The following is a 21,642-nucleotide window of genomic DNA, read 5'->3' on the forward strand; positions in this document are numbered from 1 at the left end:
ATGCCAAGGCATTGTATACTCAAATGAGGGTGTCCCGTCAAATATTCAACAATGCTCAAAAGGTCCCTCTAATATGTACATTGTTATGAAACAGTATAGTATCACTCACTTTTGTCAAAAATAATATGCTAAACGGTTCACATTTATCAGACTTTTTTTTAACAAAACAATGTACTTATCTCGGAGCAACTCAAGAGTTTTGTGCCTTGCTCAAGGGCACAGCGGTGGAAGTGGGTTATTGAACCCACAACTGTTCAGGCTGCTGCATGTTAGCCCAGCACCTTTTCAACGCTAGCACTGCCCCTAGGTTGAATAACTACCAGAGAAAGGAAATGTATGATCTCAGTTCAGTTAAACCTGATCGCCCTTTTCACGTGATGTCAGACGAAGCGTTGCTGAAGAAGTAGAAGTATTCATGGGTTTCATCAGGTCCCTTTCCACAGGTGTATACAATCAAGCACCTTGAGCAGACTGCATGGTGCTTAGCAACCTAGCAACGCTTTGGGGGGAGGGGGTATAGCAGAAAAATAGAAAGACACATGCTACAGACATACTGTAACAAAAAATGTAGGCTGAAACTTATATTGAAAACCATGTTTCACATTTTGTTTTGCAGTGTGTAATGATCGACTGAAAGCACACATTTGACTGTTGTATTATTTGAAGGCCAAATTGGCTTTTGCTGCATGTTTTAGTTTTTCTCGATAGCTTTAAAGTTTGACAATAACATTGTGTTTTCAAAAAATACTCGGGCATTTTGGATAGGCACAATTCATAAGGGGAGTTTCCATAGGGGATTTTACAAAACGCATGAGCTTACCTTGCAGCAAATAGTGGTCTAAACTCTAAAGTACTCGTATTTTCATTTTTGACCGGGCTCAGTTCTGTTTATAAGTCATGGCGTGAAATGTGGTCAGTTCAGAGATGCTTGTAATCCAGCAGAAAGAAAAAAAAAATATTCTAGCCTCTGTGTCAGTATCACTCAGTTAATCTGATTAGCCACGACACGGACCGTTTTATTTTTTTTATTTTTATTTTTTTTTCGTTCAGATTATATATATGATATATACACACATATATATGTAAGTACATTTCCACGTCACGATCCCGAGCCCTATTTCAGGCAAATAGGCTGCTTGAAATTGGTGTGCATGAAGACGCAGGTCCAGAGGTGGAAGACTCCAGGTTCATAAAGTAAAAGTCCAATCATGTATTGGTTCTACCTGTGCAATTAACTCAGGTGATCTCATAAATTAGCTGCTCTACCTGACTGAAGAGTTGTGCTAATTAGAAGCAGCTGGTTTAAGTAAATGGTTATTGGCACAGATATGTGGTCGGACGCTGGACTTTTCCACTTCTGTGCAGGTCTAAACAAAAGCACTTTGGCCGAAATGACACGTTTTTCTTGCAAAAAGGTTCTTACTCTCTCAAAACATTTAAAACATGCAGCAAAAGCAAATTTTACCTTCAAACAACACATCTTGTAGTCAAATCTGTGTGAGTTCAATCAGTCATTACAGACTGGACAAAGAAATGCAAAACAGTTCTCAAAATGAGATAACAGCTGAGTTTCAGCTTTTATTTATGCTACGTCTGGTATCAGAAAAACTGTGAAAAGACTAATTGTATTGAATAAAAATTAATTGTATTAAATTCTCCCGAGATGTAACTGTAATTGATATATGTAAAACTTACAGTAAGCACACATGTAAATTTCATTGAACTGCAACTTGTAATTTTTCATTGAAATAGACCTACAGTAAACTCGTGGACTTTGTACTGTTTCTTCACCAAATGGGCAATACAGATCCACACTTCTATATAACAACACAGAACAGACATATGTATACTGAATGATTGCTAATTGAAGAATAGTGCAAATAAAAGGATAAACTCATGTGTTTCAGAGATTCAGACTTATGCAAGGAAATAAAAAATCAAAAACCTTTGAAAATAAAAACTTATAAAAAAAAAACCCTTCCTGCTTCTATGGGAATTTAAGACATAAGGGTCAAATACTTATTCTCTCCTATTTTAAGAAAGAACATTTATTTATTTATTTACGATACATTCTTCATTCACAAAAAAAATCGATGTCCTTAAAGGTTTGATTTTTACTCATTTTTGTTCATTATGGCATTAAGATAAATGTCCAAAACATGATTTTATATTCCTCTTTTTAGTCAACTATAGCATGGGTTCAAATACTTATTCTCCCCACGGTATGTGCCTGAAGTGACAGCCAGTCAACCTTGTGTTCTTGGCTTTGTGTTTTGGGATGACTCCAGTTCTGTGTCAATGTCCCCGTCTGGAGATGAGCGAGGGGGAGACATCTGGGGTGAGAGCCTGTACAAGGAACGACCTTGGGAACTGTGTTGGACGGAGGTGACCTTGGGAACTGTGAAACTCACTATTTGCAATGGTTTGCAAATAAAATAAAAATAATAATAAAAAAAACAGTTTTCCACTAAATCAAGAAAAGTATGTTTCTAGCTTGAGTGCACGACACGTTCAAAGTTCAAGTCTTGAAATGCCTCTAGTTTAATCCAACACAAATTCAGATAATTGCATCTCCATCTCAAACACTCCAGTTTTGGTGCAAATGGTAGACTAAGTACCTTGCTTCTTGCGTCTTGTCTGCATGTTAGGGTGTCCATGACCATGGCTACCTTGACAGGAACAACAAGGCCGCACTCCTCCTCCAGCATTCATTCTTATACAGTACAGTACATAGCCTTACTGCCCGTATTCTATTCTAACTGTTCTGTATTTCTATTTCATTCTTTTTATGTCATTGTTAAGCATTGTACTTGAGAGCAAAGGAGTCAAATTCCTTGTTTGTTTATGCAAACCTGGCCAATAATGCTGATTCTGATTCTCAGAATGAGTCATGCTACAATACTCCAGTCAAACAATGTAGTCTTTCTACACAGCCACATAATATGGAAATGAAGGGTGTTTTCTGAATGGCTGTTAAAGGTGAACTATGCACGTTTTTTTTTAGCTTAATTTACCTTAACTGATCAGCTTCGGAGTCATTGGAATGGCTATTTGACTTATTCCGGGTTGAATGTTGGCTGTCTTGCTTCCCCCTAGCACCGGTGAGAAGAAAAAATACGCTTGCAAGTTTGTGCCACAGGGCAGGTGCACTGACAAACAGAAAGTCTCGCAGCCTCGCGATCATGCTCACGAAAAGGCAGACTGACCAATTGAGGAGTGTTGTATACACGCTAAAGCTGTAGGGGAAGCTCTGTAGAGAAACCTGCAAACATAAAACAGTGAAGAAATTGCTAAACCTTCAAAGTTCGAACATAACTGCGAACATAGCCTTTCCCCAGAATCATATTGCCTTTCAGAGGCTGGCATTTTACAGTAGTATAAAATCCTGATTAAATGATTCAAACTCAGTCTTGACAAAGCGAGAAAGTACTGAAGATATAGCATTGTTGCATTCCAGACTGCATCTGTTGTTTAATTTATGAAGCAAGCTCCTCTGCCTCGGTCAGAGGTAGAAAAGCCCTTCAGAAAGCAAAAATTCAACCATTATGCTGCATTCGAGTGCAATGGGGTCCTCTATAAAACATCTTCACCAACTGTTCTGTAGCCGTAAAAGCGCTGCATATCGCTCTGTAGGGTGGGTATATTTACCCATATATTTTCATTCTAACAGGTAATGATGACAACATTTCACAACATAATATGAAAAAAAAAAACCAATGTACAACCCTACACGCAGAGAAGTAACATTTATAGCCTATTTGTTGAAGTTTTATCTCTCACGATGTGTGACTCCATGGTCGCCATTTGGTGACCCGCTTGGTTGTTGCACCCAGTGAATCAGCACGTTACGATGTAAAAGGATTTATGTGTGTGTTAAAATTGTTATTATTGCGGGCAAACAATATCTTCAGTGTTGGAGTGAACATAGGTGCAAAATATAACAGAAGATGCACTTACAACACAGCTAACACTCCACATGAGGTACCGGAGCAGCACTCCGTGCATAAAGCCTATTGTGTGAAAGGCTGCACTGAGGTCCTGAAATACTGGGACAGAGCACAAGCCATTATCGACTATATACACATGCACACACACTTTCATTGTTCTGCATAGATGTTCTGTTCTGTTTTTTATACTAACAAATAAAGCCCATTCCTCTGGCCTCTAGCTTTGCGGAGTTGCCTTACCTGTTGGTGAGGCTTCCCCTGGCCACAGGCCCTTATTTGTGTTTATTGTGGGTTTCTAATTTCAAAATGCATTTTGAAGCAACATGTAGAAATGGAAGGGGCTGATCTAATATCCAGGGGGAGCTGGTTCCACAGATGTGGAGAAGCAACAGCAAAGGCTCTATCACCTCTCTGTTTGAGCCGTGAGCCCTTTGTTTGTGGATCGAAGGGACCTTTGGGTAGAGCTGGACAAGGTCAGTGATATAGGCTGGGGCCAGCCCATGAAGTGCCTTAAAAACAAATAATAAAAGGTTAAACTGGACCCCAAAATGAACTGGGAGCCAGTGTAAGGAGGCTAGAATGGGGGTGATGTGCTCACGCCTCCTGGTGCCAGTTAGAAGGCATGCAGATTAATTTTGAACCAACTGCAGCCGTCTGAGTGAGTATTGGGGGAGGCCAAGGTAGAGTCAGTTGCAGTAATCCAGCCGTGCTGTAATAAAGGTGTGGATATCTTTCTTAAGGTCATTATGAGATAGGAAGGGTTTGAGGCGGGAGATCATTCTGAGCTGGTCATTTTTTGTTGACAACAGAGCTGATCTGTTTGTCAAGGCAAAGTTCAGAATTGAGGATGACACCCAGGTTTCTAGCATGGGATTTGACAGATTTCCGTCTTATCACTATGTAGCTGGAGGAAGCTGTTGGCCATTCAACTTTTGATGTCTTCAAGACAAACCAGGAGAGACTGTATGGAGTCCCTAAATTTTAGAGGCAGCTACAGCTGAGAGTCATCCGCATAAAGGTGAAAAGAGATGTTAATGCTTTCTTACGATGTCACCCAGCGGGAGCATGTACAGGCTGAAGAGCGTAGGACCCGAGGGACCCCATACGAGACTGGAGCAGATGATGAGAACTGACCAATGGACGCAAAAAAGTCCTATGTTTGAGATAGGACTGGAACCAGAGTAGTGCAGTTTCCATAATGCCCACCTGCTGATCAAGGCGGGTGAGAAGAATGTTCAACGGTGTCAAAGTGGGCACTAAGATCCAGTAATATCAGGAGGGCATTAACACCTGAAACTAGTGTGAGAAGCAGATCATTGGTTACTTTAACACTAGAAGCGCCGCGCCCCTCTGACCCACTTATACCTAGAAGCGCCGCGCCCCGGTCATTTGACCGCTTTGACGACCTACTAGAAGCGCCGTGCTGTTGTGAACTACTTAACACTAGAAGCGCCAAGCGCCGGTCATTTGACCGCTGACGCGTATTCCTAGAAGCGCCGTGTGGGTTTGACCTAGATATACCTAGAACTGCCGGGCTGCGGTCATTTGACCGCAGCGATTACAAAAAAAAAAAAAAATCTTTTCACTCGATTAAATTCCAGGACCCTACGTTCACGACTTTTCCTAAATACGCCTGTTTTGTCACCCAGAATTTTTACATGATCGAAAGCACACCGGTACAAGCTAGTTTAGAGCTATTTTGCGCTCATTATGTGACAACACTATGTTGTCTCGCGTTCGGCCATGTTTGTCCAGGCTGCTATTCTCTTTTCTCACAGCAGATGTCGCAAGGGTTTCCTGACAGTCGGGCATGAGAATAATATTTTACCATAAAACATATAGTTTATATATGTGCGATATGTATTATACATGTGATTTATTTTAATAACTATTTTTCATTTACATGGCATAGTCTATGGAGGCGATTTACAGTGGTAAAATGCGAGTTTGTTTTGAAAACGTTGCGACGTTCTATTAGGCAGGCCTACATGTGTAAACAATATTTTCAGCTGAAATTCGTCCATCGTAGCCTATTTATGTACGTAGGGCGCGTATGCCTACGTACATTCATAGTTGTATATCTTATCTTCTATTTGTATGGAGTGAGATAGCTGTCAATATATTCGTGTCATAGATTTGATGCACGTTCGTATTTGTCTGTAGTCGTGCATACAATAAATATGTGTGAGTTCTCAAATGAGTCCAGTCGTGCATAAAATATATTGTGTGTATTTTATCCATCAGAATACGGATGGGAAAAAAATACGAATTCAAAAATTACAAGTAGGCCTACGAAATCAAACTTTACAGGTAGGCTTTCATTTCTGAGTAGGCTACGACTTCGCACAAGTGACTGAACTGTCAAAATACATCGCCACACAACCACTCTCATTGTCGTTGGTGGATGTAAAGAGCAACACCAACACGGCCCTTTTTTATACTCCAGCTGTTTTTCAGCAGACATCGAAACATAGCCTACACATTCGCAAAACGGAGAATATCTTTTTCACTCATCATTTTTAATTAGCCTAGGCCTACTTCTCGCGCATATGCCTGCTCAGCATTTCTGCTCTCTCTATCTCCCTCCCTCCGAGGTAGCTAGACCCTAGATGCTTCTCCCTAAATGAATGAACATTGTCTTAGAAAGTAGCCGCGGTAGCCTGTAAAATGCGGCATGAAATCCTGGCTACTGTGTAATTGAAACCAGACTAGGTTAGGCTCTTTGTTCGGTCCGATCATTTTCCGCGGCGCGAACATAGACCTATTAAATGAATAGAAGTGAATTTGGGGAGTGAATTAGAACTAGCCATCCATTCATTTTAGAGCTTAGATTATCTGCCCAAACCCGAACTGCGGGTTACGGATCTCGAGATCCAACAACACCGGTGTTGGGTCGACATTTTTCATCCTTCCCCTCCCGTCGGGTCAGGCTCCTAATCACAGAACGCGTATGCCTCCGTTTTAAAATAGCCAACATTTCTAAGTAGGCTAGCATACAAAATGTAAAAACGAAATATAAAAAATGAAATACTATGAAAGTTGAAAGTCAAGTTTGCTCAATCTTTGTTCAAGAACTCCTCCAGAGTTTTTACCTCAAACAACACAAATCAACACAAATAAATGGACAGATAGGGTAGAGTGGGGGAAAACGCTCCCCTTAAGGAAAATGTGGCATTACTGTGAAAACAAAAGCTAAATGTGTTCTGAATTATTATCATGGTTATAAGTGGCAATGACATTAATTATAAACCAACTATGAAAACTGCCTAGACTTCATATTTCTTTAGATTTTTAACAAAAATAAAATGTATACAAAGCGGGCGTTTTACCCCAGCAGTGGGGCAAAATGCCCCCCATGGGTGGGGTAAAATGCCCCCTCCTAAAAAAACTATTTGCTTCATACATTAATAGCCAAATCAACCGACAAGCTGTTAAGCAATAAATGAATTGTAAGATACTATATTTAATTCATAGATTAGGCTTACCAGCAGCCAAGTACACCTTAACTAAACTAACATAGCCTACACTCCTTAACTGACCACGGAAAATTACGACATTTTACTATAAAATCAGTCTTCCTTCAACTACGTCGCTAGCGTAAACTTCACAGTGGATACATGTGTGTCCCCGTAGTCAATGGGATGCAGGGCAACAGTACAAATATAACTTGACTGCATCTAGTGATTATTATGGGAGAAACAGGCGGGGGGCGTTTTACCTCACAGGGGCATTTTCCCCCACTCTACCCTAACTCAAACGTGCTGTAGACCTATGTCATAATGAAACAACCACAGACAGTCTGACAAATGTATTCAAACGATTTGATTCGTGCACGAAGCGCCATCTAGCTGTCATTATGTGTAAGTAACAGCCTCCCAGTCTAAGGACTCAGCGGTCTTTTGACCGCCTCGCCGCGCTTTAACACTAGAAGCGCCGCGCCCCTCTGACCCACTTATACCTAGAAGCGCCGCGCCCCGGTCATTTGACCGCTTTGACGACCTACTAGAAGCGCCGTGCTGTTGTGAACTACTTAAAGCGCGGCGAGGCGGTCAAAAGACCGCTGAGTCCTTAGACTGGGAGGCTGTTACTTACACATAATGACAGCTAGATGGCGCTTCGTGCACGAATCAAATCGTTTGAATACATTTGTCAGACTGTCTGTGGTTGTTTCATTATGACATAGGTCTACAGCACGTTTGAGTTAGGGTAGAGTGGGGGAAAATGCCCCTGTGAGGTAAAACGCCCCCCGCCTGTTTCTCCCATAATAATCACTAGATGCAGTCAAGTTATATTTGTACTGTTGCCCTGCATCCCATTGACTACGGGGACACACATGTATCCACTGTGAAGTTTACGCTAGCGACGTAGTTGAAGGAAGACTGATTTTATAGTAAAATGTCGTAATTTTCCGTGGTCAGTTAAGGAGTGTAGGCTATGTTAGTTTAGTTAAGGTGTACTTGGCTGCTGGTAAGCCTAATCTATGAATTAAATATAGTATCTTACAATTCATTTATTGCTTAACAGCTTGTCGGTTGATTTGGCTATTAATGTATGAAGCAAATAGTTTTTTTAGGAGGGGGCATTTTACCCCACCCATGGGGGGCATTTTGCCCCACTGCTGGGGTAAAACGCCCGCTTTGTATACATTTTATTTTTGTTAAAAATCTAAAGAAATATGAAGTCTAGGCAGTTTTCATAGTTGGTTTATAATTAATGTCATTGCCACTTATAACCATGATAATAATTCAGAACACATTTAGCTTTTGTTTTCACAGTAATGCCACATTTTCCTTAAGGGGAGCGTTTTCCCCCACTCTACCCTATCTGTCCATTTATTTGTGTTGATTTGTGTTGTTTGAGGTAAAAACTCTGGAGGAGTTCTTGAACAAAGATTGAGCAAACTTGACTTTCAACTTTCATAGTATTTCATTTTTTATATTTCGTTTTTACATTTTGTATGCTAGCCTACTTAGAAATGTTGGCTATTTTAAAACGGAGGCATACGCGTTCTGTGATTAGGAGCCTGACCCGACGGGAGGGGAAGGATGAAAAATGTCGACCCAACACCGGTGTTGTTGGATCTCGAGATCCGTAACCCGCAGTTCGGGTTTGGGCAGATAATCTAAGCTCTAAAATGAATGGATGGCTAGTTCTAATTCACTCCCCAAATTCACTTCTATTCATTTAATAGGTCTATGTTCGCGCCGCGGAAAATGATCGGACCGAACAAAGAGCCTAACCTAGTCTGGTTTCAATTACACAGTAGCCAGGATTTCATGCCGCATTTTACAGGCTACCGCGGCTACTTTCTAAGACAATGTTCATTCATTTAGGGAGAAGCATCTAGGGTCTAGCTACCTCGGAGGGAGGGAGATAGAGAGAGCAGAAATGCTGAGCAGGCATATGCGCGAGAAGTAGGCCTAGGCTAATTAAAAATGATGAGTGAAAAAGATATTCTCCGTTTTGCGAATGTGTAGGCTATGTTTCGATGTCTGCTGAAAAACAGCTGGAGTATAAAAAAGGGCCGTGTTGGTGTTGCTCTTTACATCCACCAACGACAATGAGAGTGGTTGTGTGGCGATGTATTTTGACAGTTCAGTCACTTGTGCGAAGTCGTAGCCTACTCAGAAATGAAAGCCTACCTGTAAAGTTTGATTTCGTAGGCCTACTTGTAATTTTTGAATTCGTATTTTTTTCCCATCCGTATTCTGATGGATAAAATACACACAATATATTTTATGCACGACTGGACTCATTTGAGAACTCACACATATTTATTGTATGCACGACTACAGACAAATACGAACGTGCATCAAATCTATGACACGAATATATTGACAGCTATCTCACTCCATACAAATAGAAGATAAGATATACAACTATGAATGTACGTAGGCATACGCGCCCTACGTACATAAATAGGCTACGATGGACGAATTTCAGCTGAAAATATTGTTTACACATGTAGGCCTGCCTAATAGAACGTCGCAACGTTTTCAAAACAAACTCGCATTTTACCACTGTAAATCGCCTCCATAGACTATGCCATGTAAATGAAAAATAGTTATTAAAATAAATCACATGTATAATACATATCGCACATATATAAACTATATGTTTTATGGTAAAATATTATTCTCATGCCCGACTGTCAGGAAACCCTTGCGACATCTGCTGTGAGAAAAGAGAATAGCAGCCTGGACAAACATGGCCGAACGCGAGACAACATAGTGTTGTCACATAATGAGCGCAAAATAGCTCTAAACTAGCTTGTACCGGTGTGCTTTCGATCATGTAAAAATTCTGGGTGACAAAACAGGCGTATTTAGGAAAAGTCGTGAACGTAGGGTCCTGGAATTTAATCGAGTGAAAAGATTTTTTTTTTTTTTTGTAATCGCTGCGGTCAAATGACCGCAGCCCGGCAGTTCTAGGTATATCTAGGTCAAACCCACACGGCGCTTCTAGGAATACGCGTCAGCGGTCAAATGACCGGCGCTTGGCGCTTCTAGTGTTAAGCAGGGCTGTTTCAGTTTTATGAAGGGATCTGAAACCTGGCTGAAAAGGTTCTATTGTGTTGTGGGTGGCCAGAAAGAGAATCAGCCTGTGACAGAACAGCTTTTTCCAGAACTTTAGAAATAAAAGGAAGCTTAGAGATGGAACCGTCATTTTTTAGGCATTTGACATCAAGGTTGTGCTTTTTAAGCAAGGGTCGGACAACCGAATGCTTAAAACATGCAGGAACAGTGCCCGAGGCAAGGCATGAGTTTAAAATGATCTGAATGGAGGGGCCACCGAGCGTAATATCCATTCATTCAGATGCAGAAGACAAGAAGCAGAAATATTGTATTAGCGATTCTTTTCCTCTTGCGATCGTGGGTTGCGCTGTTACACCCCACTACACAGCAACATACGACCAAGAAGGCAAAAACTAAGTAGCCTAACAGGAAACACATTAATAGGCGGGAGTAAATCCATAGTAATCCATAGTAAACTGAGGCTGTGCTCGCGAAGTTTTCACGTCATGATCCCGCGCCCTATTAGGGGGGTTGATAAGAGAGTTTAAAGTATTAAATAACATTTTGGGTCTGTTTGAGTGTTTACTGATCAGGTCAGAGAGGTGCTTCGCTCTGCCTTTTTTTTGCTGCTGCTGCCTGGAAAGAAGCTGATGCAGATTTAAACCTTTCAAAGGAGACAGTGAGTTGGTCCTTTTTCCATCTCCTTTCAGCTTTACGACAGGCCTGCCTGAGAGAGCATGTGGCCTCATCTAACCAGCAGTGAGATTTTAGTTTGGGGCGGGTGTACGTGAGAGGAACTACTGTACAGAGTCAAATATAGAAGAGCAAGAGGAGTGGAAAAGGGTAACTAGTTAATCGGGGCTAGAGGAGGATGAAGCCACTGTTGCAATGGAAGAAGCAACAGTTTTACTCAGAAAGCAATCAGAAAACTGAGTTGCAGTAAGAGAGTGTACAGTATATGGCGGGAGTAACGGCCCTGAGCTGTGGCAGTTCGCAGGGGACTGGAGAGGGTGATGTCAAACATACTGTAATAGGCTTATGATTCGAAAAAGTAGCATCCTCAATTACAATATTTTCAACAGTTAGCCTAAACCATGAGACAAAATGAGGTCAAGTGTATGTCCCAGTTCATGAGTAACTCTCATAGCATAATAAAGACACTAGGACTTTAAATCCTGCTCATCTCTCCTTTTTCATGACACATAATGTTGGATGGATGTTGGATGTAAGCCCTGACATCGCCTTTGGACCACACTGCAGAGCACACAGCTAGGTCTTTGCAGACTTACACACACAAATATTAGAAAAGCCTGTTTATTAAAAAAAAATAAAACAATTTTTACTTCAAGCTAAAAAAACACAAAAACCAAGTACTGTATGTATTTTTGAAGTCAAAAGGTTCGTGCATACAAGTAACTTGTGTTTAGCTTTTACTTGCATGTCTAAACAACTTTATCTTCATCATCATCATCATTGTCAAGCCTTCATCAACATCTACTGTACATCACAATCAATTGTCTGCATGTTATTGATAATATCATTATACATCATTATCCAATACATTGTGATCCATTAGCCATACAATTTGAAAAAGCAACAACAACAAAAACACACAAACACAAAAGATTAAAATATTCCACATATGATAACACATCTGAACACTGTGGTGCAACCAACAAAGACTCCCTGTTGCCCAAGTTGTGTGCGTCCTAATGCTGGCTAACAGACTTACAGACAAAATATTCCAAGCATTCCTGAGGATAAGATGGAAAAAATAATTTTAACACATTTTGACACCTGATTGACCTTTGTAATTACAGTGTAGGAAGCACTAACATTGCTATGGAAACGGGCTTGACAATCAGGGAACACCTGTGCCAACAAAACAAATGAGTAGAATATAATAATGAATGCATAATTAATCATGCTAACAGAGACGGTTTCTAAAGCGATATGATTCATAAGAGGGTACATTTTGGCATCATTGTGATGTCGGGTTCGCGACTGCCACTCCCCTTTAGGAGTCAATCGGGAGGGCCAGTGTCAATGTATTTCTATGGGATAAATAAACATATCGGATTATGACCAATCCCTTAGCCCTTCTTTCAGTGATGTAAGTTACGAACCCATATTCTACAAGCCACACGTCTTTCTAACATTCCCACATTGAAATTGTATTTTCCAGCAAGATAAATAAATAGAAAAATAACTTTGATCTGTATCTGTCTCAACTAATTAAGCGCAGGCCGTCTGTTCTCAACGGCACACTGCTTCTTTCATCAACCACCACAACTATTTTGTCACTGACCACACCCCTATAGGAGGCAGGAAATAGTGCCATTTTTGGAAAATCCCTTTATGATTCAGCTTAGTAACTAGACAATCTTTGATGCTACAGTAACTTTGGCATGGCTAATTGTGCAGTTCTACCAAAGATCCTTCATTACTCCGCTTTAACCCTCTGGTTCTACTGATATGAACTGTAAGGAAAATACTAACTTTCAGAGAAGGTAGGCCAAGTTGCAAACATGAAAGTGCTAAAACATTTAAACTGGAACTGTTAAAAAATCATTAACTGACAAGCATTTGATAAACAATGGGTTTCATTGAGTGGCGGGAACAAAAATAATCATACTGAATCATACAGTAGGCCTACTTAACATGATAACGGTGAAAAGGTGTGGTGCTGGTTTGTGGATTTGTGCTGAAAACAATGGAATCCAAGTATCTCATCTTGAGTTCAGAAATGGAGCACGCCGTGTGGCCACCTCACTTTACTCTAACGACGGCAAACCCATTGCTTGCCGCAGGGTACCGTAGAACCAAAATCCACATCAGAGTTGGCCCTGCTTGGGAATAGGGATTTTCATTTCTTTAGCCCATTTAATCCCACACTTTTCCCAGACATGAAAATATCAAAATCATGTATCTTGATAATTCAAACAATTACATGTTTAAAGGCACAAGATTTTTTTTTTTTCGGTCACAAAGATTTGGGAGATACTGAGACTAGAATTACTGTAGGGCTCTAACAATTCATTAACTAATTGGAAAAATAATTGACATGAAAATTATTATTAGTAGCAGCTCAAATCAGGGATATGTGCAGGCAACAGTGACAAAATGGAACACAATTCAAGCTGGCAGAACACTGACAGGATTGGTACTGTAAGACATCAAGTGTATATGGCCGTATTCCTAAATAGCTTGTTCTGTATTGAAATTAACATCTGGTATTAATCAATACCTTGATTGTACTCACAGGTCTGACCTGACCTCATTCCTATGTCGCAGGGCTACAGCTATCGATTCTTTTTGGAATCGAGTATTCTAGCGATTATTTCATCAATTGATCGAGTAATCGGATAACAAAAATGTTTTGCGTTATTAAGTGCAGTTTATCAATATGCACAACGAATGTCATGCTGTAAACTAGTCCTCGGCACTTCAAAGTAAATTAATATATTTGTTTTTTGTAGATTTATACATCTGCAGCATTTACCATTACCACCAAATAACCTCCCTTACAAAAAATAACTGCAGTTTTTCGAAGTGCAGTGCAGTTATTAGGGATGTCACGAGAACCGATACTTGCGATACCTCTCGATTCCAAAATTAAAAAACACCGGCGATGCCCATTTTTTCGAAGCACCGTAAGCACCGACGCCAGCATAAGCATCGGTGCTGCGACTCTTCCGGAACTGATGGGGGCAATACAGTGTTTCCCACACATAGACTAATTTGAGGCGATGCGCCACAGATTCAGCACCGGCCGCCACATATGGTTTCGTTACTTTTTATTTTATTTATTTATCTATTTTTCAACGCTATTGAAAAACACGCAACATTCGTTACGCTGAATTTCCTTTCCCTGCTCTCCCTCTCTGTCACTCACGCGTCTGTCTCTCATGCATGCACACACACACAGTCCCCCCCGTGCACACAGCGTCTGTCTCCATGAAAACCAACCAATCATTCCTGGAAGCGTGGTCGTACTGATGCACCTGACGCTGCCCGGGTGGATAGTTCTTCTTCCACATCGTTTGTAGACTATGCGTGCAACTTTACCAAACAGTAGAAGTAAACTCACTCTCCTTGGCCCGCTCTCGTGCGTGGTCAATGGACACCCGCCCACGACATGCACATTTAATCCAAATAAAACATTCACAATCGTGAACGCAATGACGCACAGAAGACGACTAGCTAAATTGCTGTTTAAAATCCGGTTAGCATCATTAGCAGGCTATGCAGCAGACATTTGATTAAAACTTGCATTCAAGTTGACTGACCATCTCAATACCAATGTTTTTCAACTCCAAGACTTAAAAGGGCCTGTCCCAAGGAGAAAAAGTAGCTTACCTTGAAACTTAAACACAAGTGGGGATACTGAACAGTCCAACCAGTAGAGTAGCCTATGATAAGATTAGCCTGCTACTTTGTTTACAATATTTTGAGGCTTCAACCAGACGGCTGAATTTAAGAGGTGGAGTTGTAATATGAATAGTTGGCTATAATCTGCATAAAGTTTGCTGTTATGAAGATCAGAAATTTCAGTATATAGAATGTATGAATAGTTACAGAATGTGTGTGTGTTTCAAATAAAGACTTTGCATCTTGTAAAAAAAATCATTCACATTATATAAAAGCAAAGCGATAAAGGCGATGCAAGTTGTTGGTTTTTATACAGTAGGCTACAATCCATTAGAAAAGTGATTGAATTAATTATGTGTAAGCCTATGTGATATGCTTGCAATTGAATACTGTATTCTGTTATGCACTGTAGAAATTATATTTCAGTATTCTGCAAATATTTAAAGAAATTCATTAAGTACATGGGATTTTAGAAAATCCTTTTTTTATACGATAGTATCGAATTTGGCATCGAGAATCGTGCAATTTTGCTGGTATTGGCACCGACTACTGATTTTTTGGTATCGTGACACCCCTAGCAGTTATACTACAATACAGTGCAGTACTTTAGTATGGTCGGTCATGTCCAAAATACTGCATTCCAGCACTAAAGTACTGGAGGCTACTATGCAGTTTTTCATGTCCAAAATACTGTATTTCCTGCATAAGAACTGCAAAACTCCAAAACTGCAATACACTTTTCTGGTGTATTGCTCACTTGCAATTTGACATGAATTAGTTTACTACTTAAAATTTCCACAACTTAACTTCATATCGACTAACGACATCACAGCTGACACCAAATATTGTACATACATTCAAACTAGCTGTTACATTTAGCTAACATCAATGTTTACGTTGCCTTTTGTCGGCTACCCTTGGTGAGCTGGTGTGAACAACTAGATGCTTTCGGCTCAGAAGTTGAAGCACCGTTGACCTGCTGTTGTGGTACGTCAGGTCTGCTTTGCAGTAGACACATTGCAGCTTGTCTTCTTTTCCCAGAAATCTGGACATTTCTCTGCATTTTACGGATGGTTTCTTGGCTCTCTGTCATCGTGCATCATTAATTCTGAAAGTTGTGTGAGTGTCAGTAATAACAGTCCGTGTGAAATAGGGATCCCTGAGCTGAGCAGGCCACAAAAGTGATCGGAATTAAACGAAGCCTCAAGGCGGATCATTTTCCTCTATCGTTTTTTGAAATCGAATTGTTCGAGTTAATCGTTTCAGCCCTACCATGTAGTTTGTTCTGCTTGCGGTAACGTTACCATTTGCTGTTGATCAGTCATTTGACTGCATGCACATTCACTATAGGACCATGACATGCATTGAGAGGCACTTTTGCACAGGATTTGTCCCGCTCTCTCGTTCCGCTAATAGAAGATGTAATATGATGAAGGCATCAGCGAAGTGACATAAGGGTTAAGTCCATGTTCACCTTAGTCTCAGTAAAAAGATTCTCTGTTTTCATAGGGCGGATCATCAGAGTCAGATATAACCGCTTCACACAGAGGGGTACCACTATTGGGGTGGGTGTCTGTGTTGGGTTGTGTCGCCATGGCAACTTCTGGCTCTGTGTGGTATGTCGGTCGCCTGGGGGTGGGGGGGGGGGGGGGGGGGGGGGGGGGGGGAGAAAGGAACACATTAAGGATCTTGGACAAACACCTTTGTTCAACTGTCTTTACAAACTCTGAATACTAGAGCTGGTTCACGTTAAAGCCAATTATTATACGGCTAATTATTATACGTCTCTTCACAATGCAAGTAGAAAGCTCCATTGACTTCAATGGGATTTCACAAAGTTCTACCGGTCATTATTTTCTGATAGAGGACCTCTGAAAATAATAATGACCGCTGTCAATGGCAATAGAGTTTATGCTTCTATTTCAGGTCTTTCATATCACTCCGCTATGGAATTTCGTTGAAAGTAAAAGACAGAGTAAGACGTTGCCGAGTAACATCTGAAACAGTCAAGTTCTATCTGTTTGGCGAACTATTTATTTTGTTAGCAGAAGCCACGAAACGGTAGCTAAGTAGCAAGTAGCCGTATAATAAGCAGGATAATGTATAGAACGCTGGTCATTATCGGGAAAATCAGTACCGACAGGGCGAACCGGACCCCGATGCAAAGCGTAGGGGTCTTGTTTAGCCCTGAAGGTACTTATTTTTAATGACCAGCCTTCTATAAATTATCCCTTACGTGGTGGATAAAAGGACTAGGATAAAAGGAGTCAAACATGGACATGCAAATATGGACATTGAACTAACAGCTCAGCTAACACTGAGATCATATTTTTACGGCAACACACTAGGTGTGTAATAATGAATGGTTGCTCGCTCAGATCCTGTCTGGAAATGGTGTTCCAGTTCCAGTTACAAGCTCGAAGCCCTAACCAGTAGGCCACGGCTGCCCCGTGATATATGAAAAGACGAATGAGAGATATCCATTGTGCTCTGCTATCATGGTGGGGGCAACAATCATTGGAGGCCAATAGAGAAATAAGCGTCTCTGATCGGAGATCAGCCAGGTGTCTCTAAGGTGTTTGCCCATGGCAATATGGCGGCCGCGTTCACGTACGCCATCTAATAGAACTTGATATGGGCAATGCGGTATCTACCCGTATTTTCCCGACTATTAGCCGTGGCTTATACATTGATTTTGCTAACTTTCTTCAGCTATGAGGTTAATACAGGGGGTAGTTAATATGGTGTTAATATGGTTTTGTTTATTTTAACTTGCACAAAACACTGTCCTATGGCTTATACACAATGCGGCTTATATGCAGGAAATTACTGTGGCTTTCTAATATCTATGGGTTAATATCTATGGCTTCCACCGTTGTACCCTTGAGCAAGACACTTAACCCTGAATTGCTCCGCGGACAATGGCCCTGGTGATATAATTAGATAAAAGGCGTTTGCTAATGTAAATGTAAACAGTCCACATTACAACTAGATCAACCAAACTGAGTAAGAGACACAAGTAGAATCTTCAACACATAAATTTAGATGTATTCTGTTCGAGACGAATCATATATTTGCACATACTGTACAAACCAGGAGAAAAAGACTAATTATCTACCCCACGGCTCTGAGGCCCCATGTACTACTACAGTTTATACAACAGTTAGGTCCGGTCGAACGATTTAGCAATATCTGATTGGACGAGACGCGTTCTATCAGTGGTGATATTAACAGATATCACCACTGGTGACTCTTCACAGCTAATAATCACTCCGCGACGGTTGATTCTTCGCTTTGATTTAACCAGAGACGGCATTCCATGTTCTTTGACTTAGCAGTTGCATAGCAACCACAAGCGTTCTGAGCTAGGCCTACTTCGCATAGCGGAGGAACTGGGCTAAATAAAACGATGCAAATAATAATTATCCTTCCTAAAAATGCACTCGGGTATCTTTTTTTTGTTGGCAATGGAACTGTTGTATAAAAGCACTATCACACTCGTGGTGTTGCTCAGCCTTCGGCTTCGTGCCTGCGGCGAACCACAGCCGTGGCGATATTGGCCAAAAACACCACTCCCACTCGTGCGATAATGCTTAAATATATGCTAGTATAGTATGGCATAGTATAGTATAGTATAGTATAATATAGGGGCTCCCTGGCTAGGTCCGAAAATGGAAATGAATAAAATACAATTAGGCATCATTGGCCACGTTTACATGATGTTTTTAATTCCGAATTAGTTTATTCAGAATTAAATAGTTCGGAATTAAAATATTCTCCTTCGAGTTTACATGGAAATAATAATTCCGAATTGGCGTTTACATGGAACATAGGTTAATTCCGCTTTATTGTATTCCACTGAACGTCTGGGGGTCGGGAAGGGTTCCGATTGGACAGGCGGCGCATGAACGTAGACTAATTAAGGTCTACCGGAAGAAAACAAACTTTAGCTGGCTAGCGGCTTTTTTGTCATCTCGGGTTAACGTTACAGCATGGACAATAACATAATGAAAACGGTTTTCGCAGTAATTCTGATAATAGGCCTACTATTTAGCCAGCAGCTTGAGAATATTGTCAAGCTTCAAGTTTGCTAGCTGAGGAGGAGAAGAGTGTCGGAGAAGGGGGATCGAAGAAGACGGAGCAAAATTAGCAATGAAACGAGCATGTGCTTCTTCTTCCTCCTCGTACGAGCATGCGCCAAACAAACGGAATAAACTTTGAATAAACTCGGAATAAAGGTTTACATGATCAAGGAGTGAGTTAATTCCGCTTTAACATCGGAATAAACCAACCACTTAATTCGGAATTAAGTTTAATTCCGAATAATAATTTTCAAGCGGAATAAGCGTTTACATGGTCTCTTTTAAAGCGGAATTAACTTTTATTCCGAATTAACTTGGTTTTATTCGGAATTAAAGCTCTCATGTCAAACGCAGCAATTGTCATCCCTATGCTATCAGCTTGTGAAAATACCTAGCCTATACATTGAGTCAAAGATGCAAAAATAGACACGTTTTAATTATTTGTCAACTAAAATGTTACGTTAAATGTTAAATGTAATGTTAAACGAAAATGTTTTGTGTGTGTGTGTGTGTGTGTGTGTGTGTGTGTGTGTGTGTGTGTGTGTGTGTGTGTGTGTGTGTGTGTGTGTGTGTGTGTGTGTGTGCGCGCGACATGAGTCCATGACAAGGGGAATGGAGGCTATTTTGAAGAATCTAATAAATAGCAGAGGTAAACAAAGCATGTTTCATGAATCGAATTCTTCAAAGTAGCAAATTATTTCTCAACTAAAATGTTCTTTTGAAAGTAAAAGTTATCACCCTCTGGGCTAGGATGCAGGGAGTGAATCCAGGCATGTGACAGTGAGGTTGTGAGACCGCTGAAGGAAATCCCCAACCCGTTATACTTTCCAGCTAAAATCAAGGTGGTCAACAAGTTTGCAGAACTGAAATGTCGCTAGATGCGCTTGACAGTTTAAGGTGGTCAGCAAGTTACAATTAAAGTGTTCAACAAGTTTGAAGAACTGAAATCTCGTTAGATGAACATGACAGATTGATGTTGTAAATTTGAACTTATATTATGGATTTAACATGCTTGAAAATCAGAGAGACAGCCTTCCTGTTAATGTTTCTCATTCACTGTGGAGTTTAGTGCACAGAACTTCTTCACCTGTTTGGGAATGGCAATAGCAGGATTTTCTTTGAGTGCAGAACACAGAGGATGATCGTCAGTGTGACAACTACAGCCACTGCTACAACGCTTCCAGACACTGTTAATCAAACACAAAGAGAGGGAGAGGGATTAATTGACACTCATACACACACACACACACACACACACACACAATCACACACACAATCACACACACATACACACACACACACACACACACACACACACACACACACACACACACACACACACACACACACACACACACACATACATACAGTACACACACATTAGAACGAAGCTCTGTAGACTATAGTATGTGGAATGTAGGCTACAGGATAAACTTGTCCAAATAGACATGTGGCAGAGGCACTGTGAGAGTGGGAGAGAATATGTGAAGTGAACGGGCCTTTATTATTGTGCTTAGTAGCTGAGGAACCAGTTGGGTAATCGGCTCTGAGAGAGAGACACACACACACACACACACACACACACACACACACACACACACACACACACACACACACACACACACACACACACAGATGGACGTGCCTGCGATATTTTTTTAAATGTGCTGTCAGAGGCACACACACACACACACACACACAAACACAGAGAAAGAAATACACACACACACACACACACACACACACACACACATGCCTGCCATATTTTTGGAAATGTGCTGTCAAAGACAAACACACACATACACATACACACACACACACACACACACACACACACACACACACACACACACACACACACACACACACACACACACACACACACACACACAGATGGACGTGCCTGCAATATTTTTTTTAATGTGCTGTCAGAGGCACACACACACACACACAAACACAGAGAAAGAAATACACACACACACATGCCTGCCATATTTTTGGAAATGTGCTGTCAAAGACAAACACACACATACACACACACACACACACACACACACACACACACACACACACACACACACACTTCCCTTACCTACAGCAACCTGGTTGGAGTGTGATCCAAAACTACTGGAATCTGGCAGAGAAAGAAACAGAGTAAAATACATACAGGTATTTCATTGGTTTATACAGATGTCTGTGTGTGTGTGTGTGTGTGTGTGTGTGTGTGTATTAATGTGAAGGATGGATGGATGCTATTTTGAAGAATCTAATGCATGTTTCATGACTAGTATTGCTCAAAGTAGCCTCCATTTACCTTTCATGACTGCGTTGCACACTATTGAAGTGTGTGTGCGTGTGCGTGTGTGTGTGTGTGTGTGTGTGTGTGTGTGTGTGTGTGTGTGTCTGTGTCTGTGTCTGTGTCTGTGTCTGTGTCTCTTTCCTCAGCCAGTGACCCCAACTGCTCAGCCGGAACCGAATTCTTGCTAACAGATGTCAACATTGTTGTTATTTGACAATGTGCCACACCAGCTGTTGTGGTACATCACTAGCCTCGGTAACGGCAGACCTCGTCTCTATTAAGATGAGGTCTGGGAACCAAACATTCGTTTTCTCGTATTTGAGGCATGGTTTACAAATGCCCAGAGTGGTTTATTGGGCGCTACGGATGTCTATCAAATGCATCTGTAAATGAACCTTAAATTTTTCTCTAGTGGTTTGGTTCTTAAC

General features: G+C 40.9%; 1 protein-coding gene across 7 annotated transcripts in view; it reads right to left on the minus strand.

Annotated features, from left to right (window-relative positions):
- Positions 1 to 11,760: 11,760 nt before the first annotated feature.
- LOC134062668 (uncharacterized) overlaps positions 11,761 to 21,642 on the minus strand; it is a 40,832-nt gene continuing 30,950 nt past the window's right edge. For all 7 annotated transcript variants that reach the window (XM_062518765.1, XM_062518767.1, XM_062518766.1 and 4 more), the window contains 3 exons: positions 21,008 to 21,049; positions 20,003 to 20,102; positions 11,761 to 16,462 (listed from right to left, as the gene is read on the minus strand). In XM_062518765.1, the coding sequence (XP_062374749.1) occupies positions 16,315 to 16,462; positions 20,003 to 20,102; positions 21,008 to 21,049 (290 nt within the window). In that variant the 3' untranslated portion in view covers positions 11,761 to 16,314. The remainder of the gene's footprint in view (positions 16,463 to 20,002; positions 20,103 to 21,007; positions 21,050 to 21,642) is intronic.

The sequence above is a fragment of the Sardina pilchardus genome, chromosome 17 (genome assembly GCF_963854185.1).
Source record: "Sardina pilchardus chromosome 17, fSarPil1.1, whole genome shotgun sequence".
Taxonomy (NCBI): domain Eukaryota; kingdom Metazoa; phylum Chordata; class Actinopteri; order Clupeiformes; family Clupeidae; genus Sardina; species Sardina pilchardus.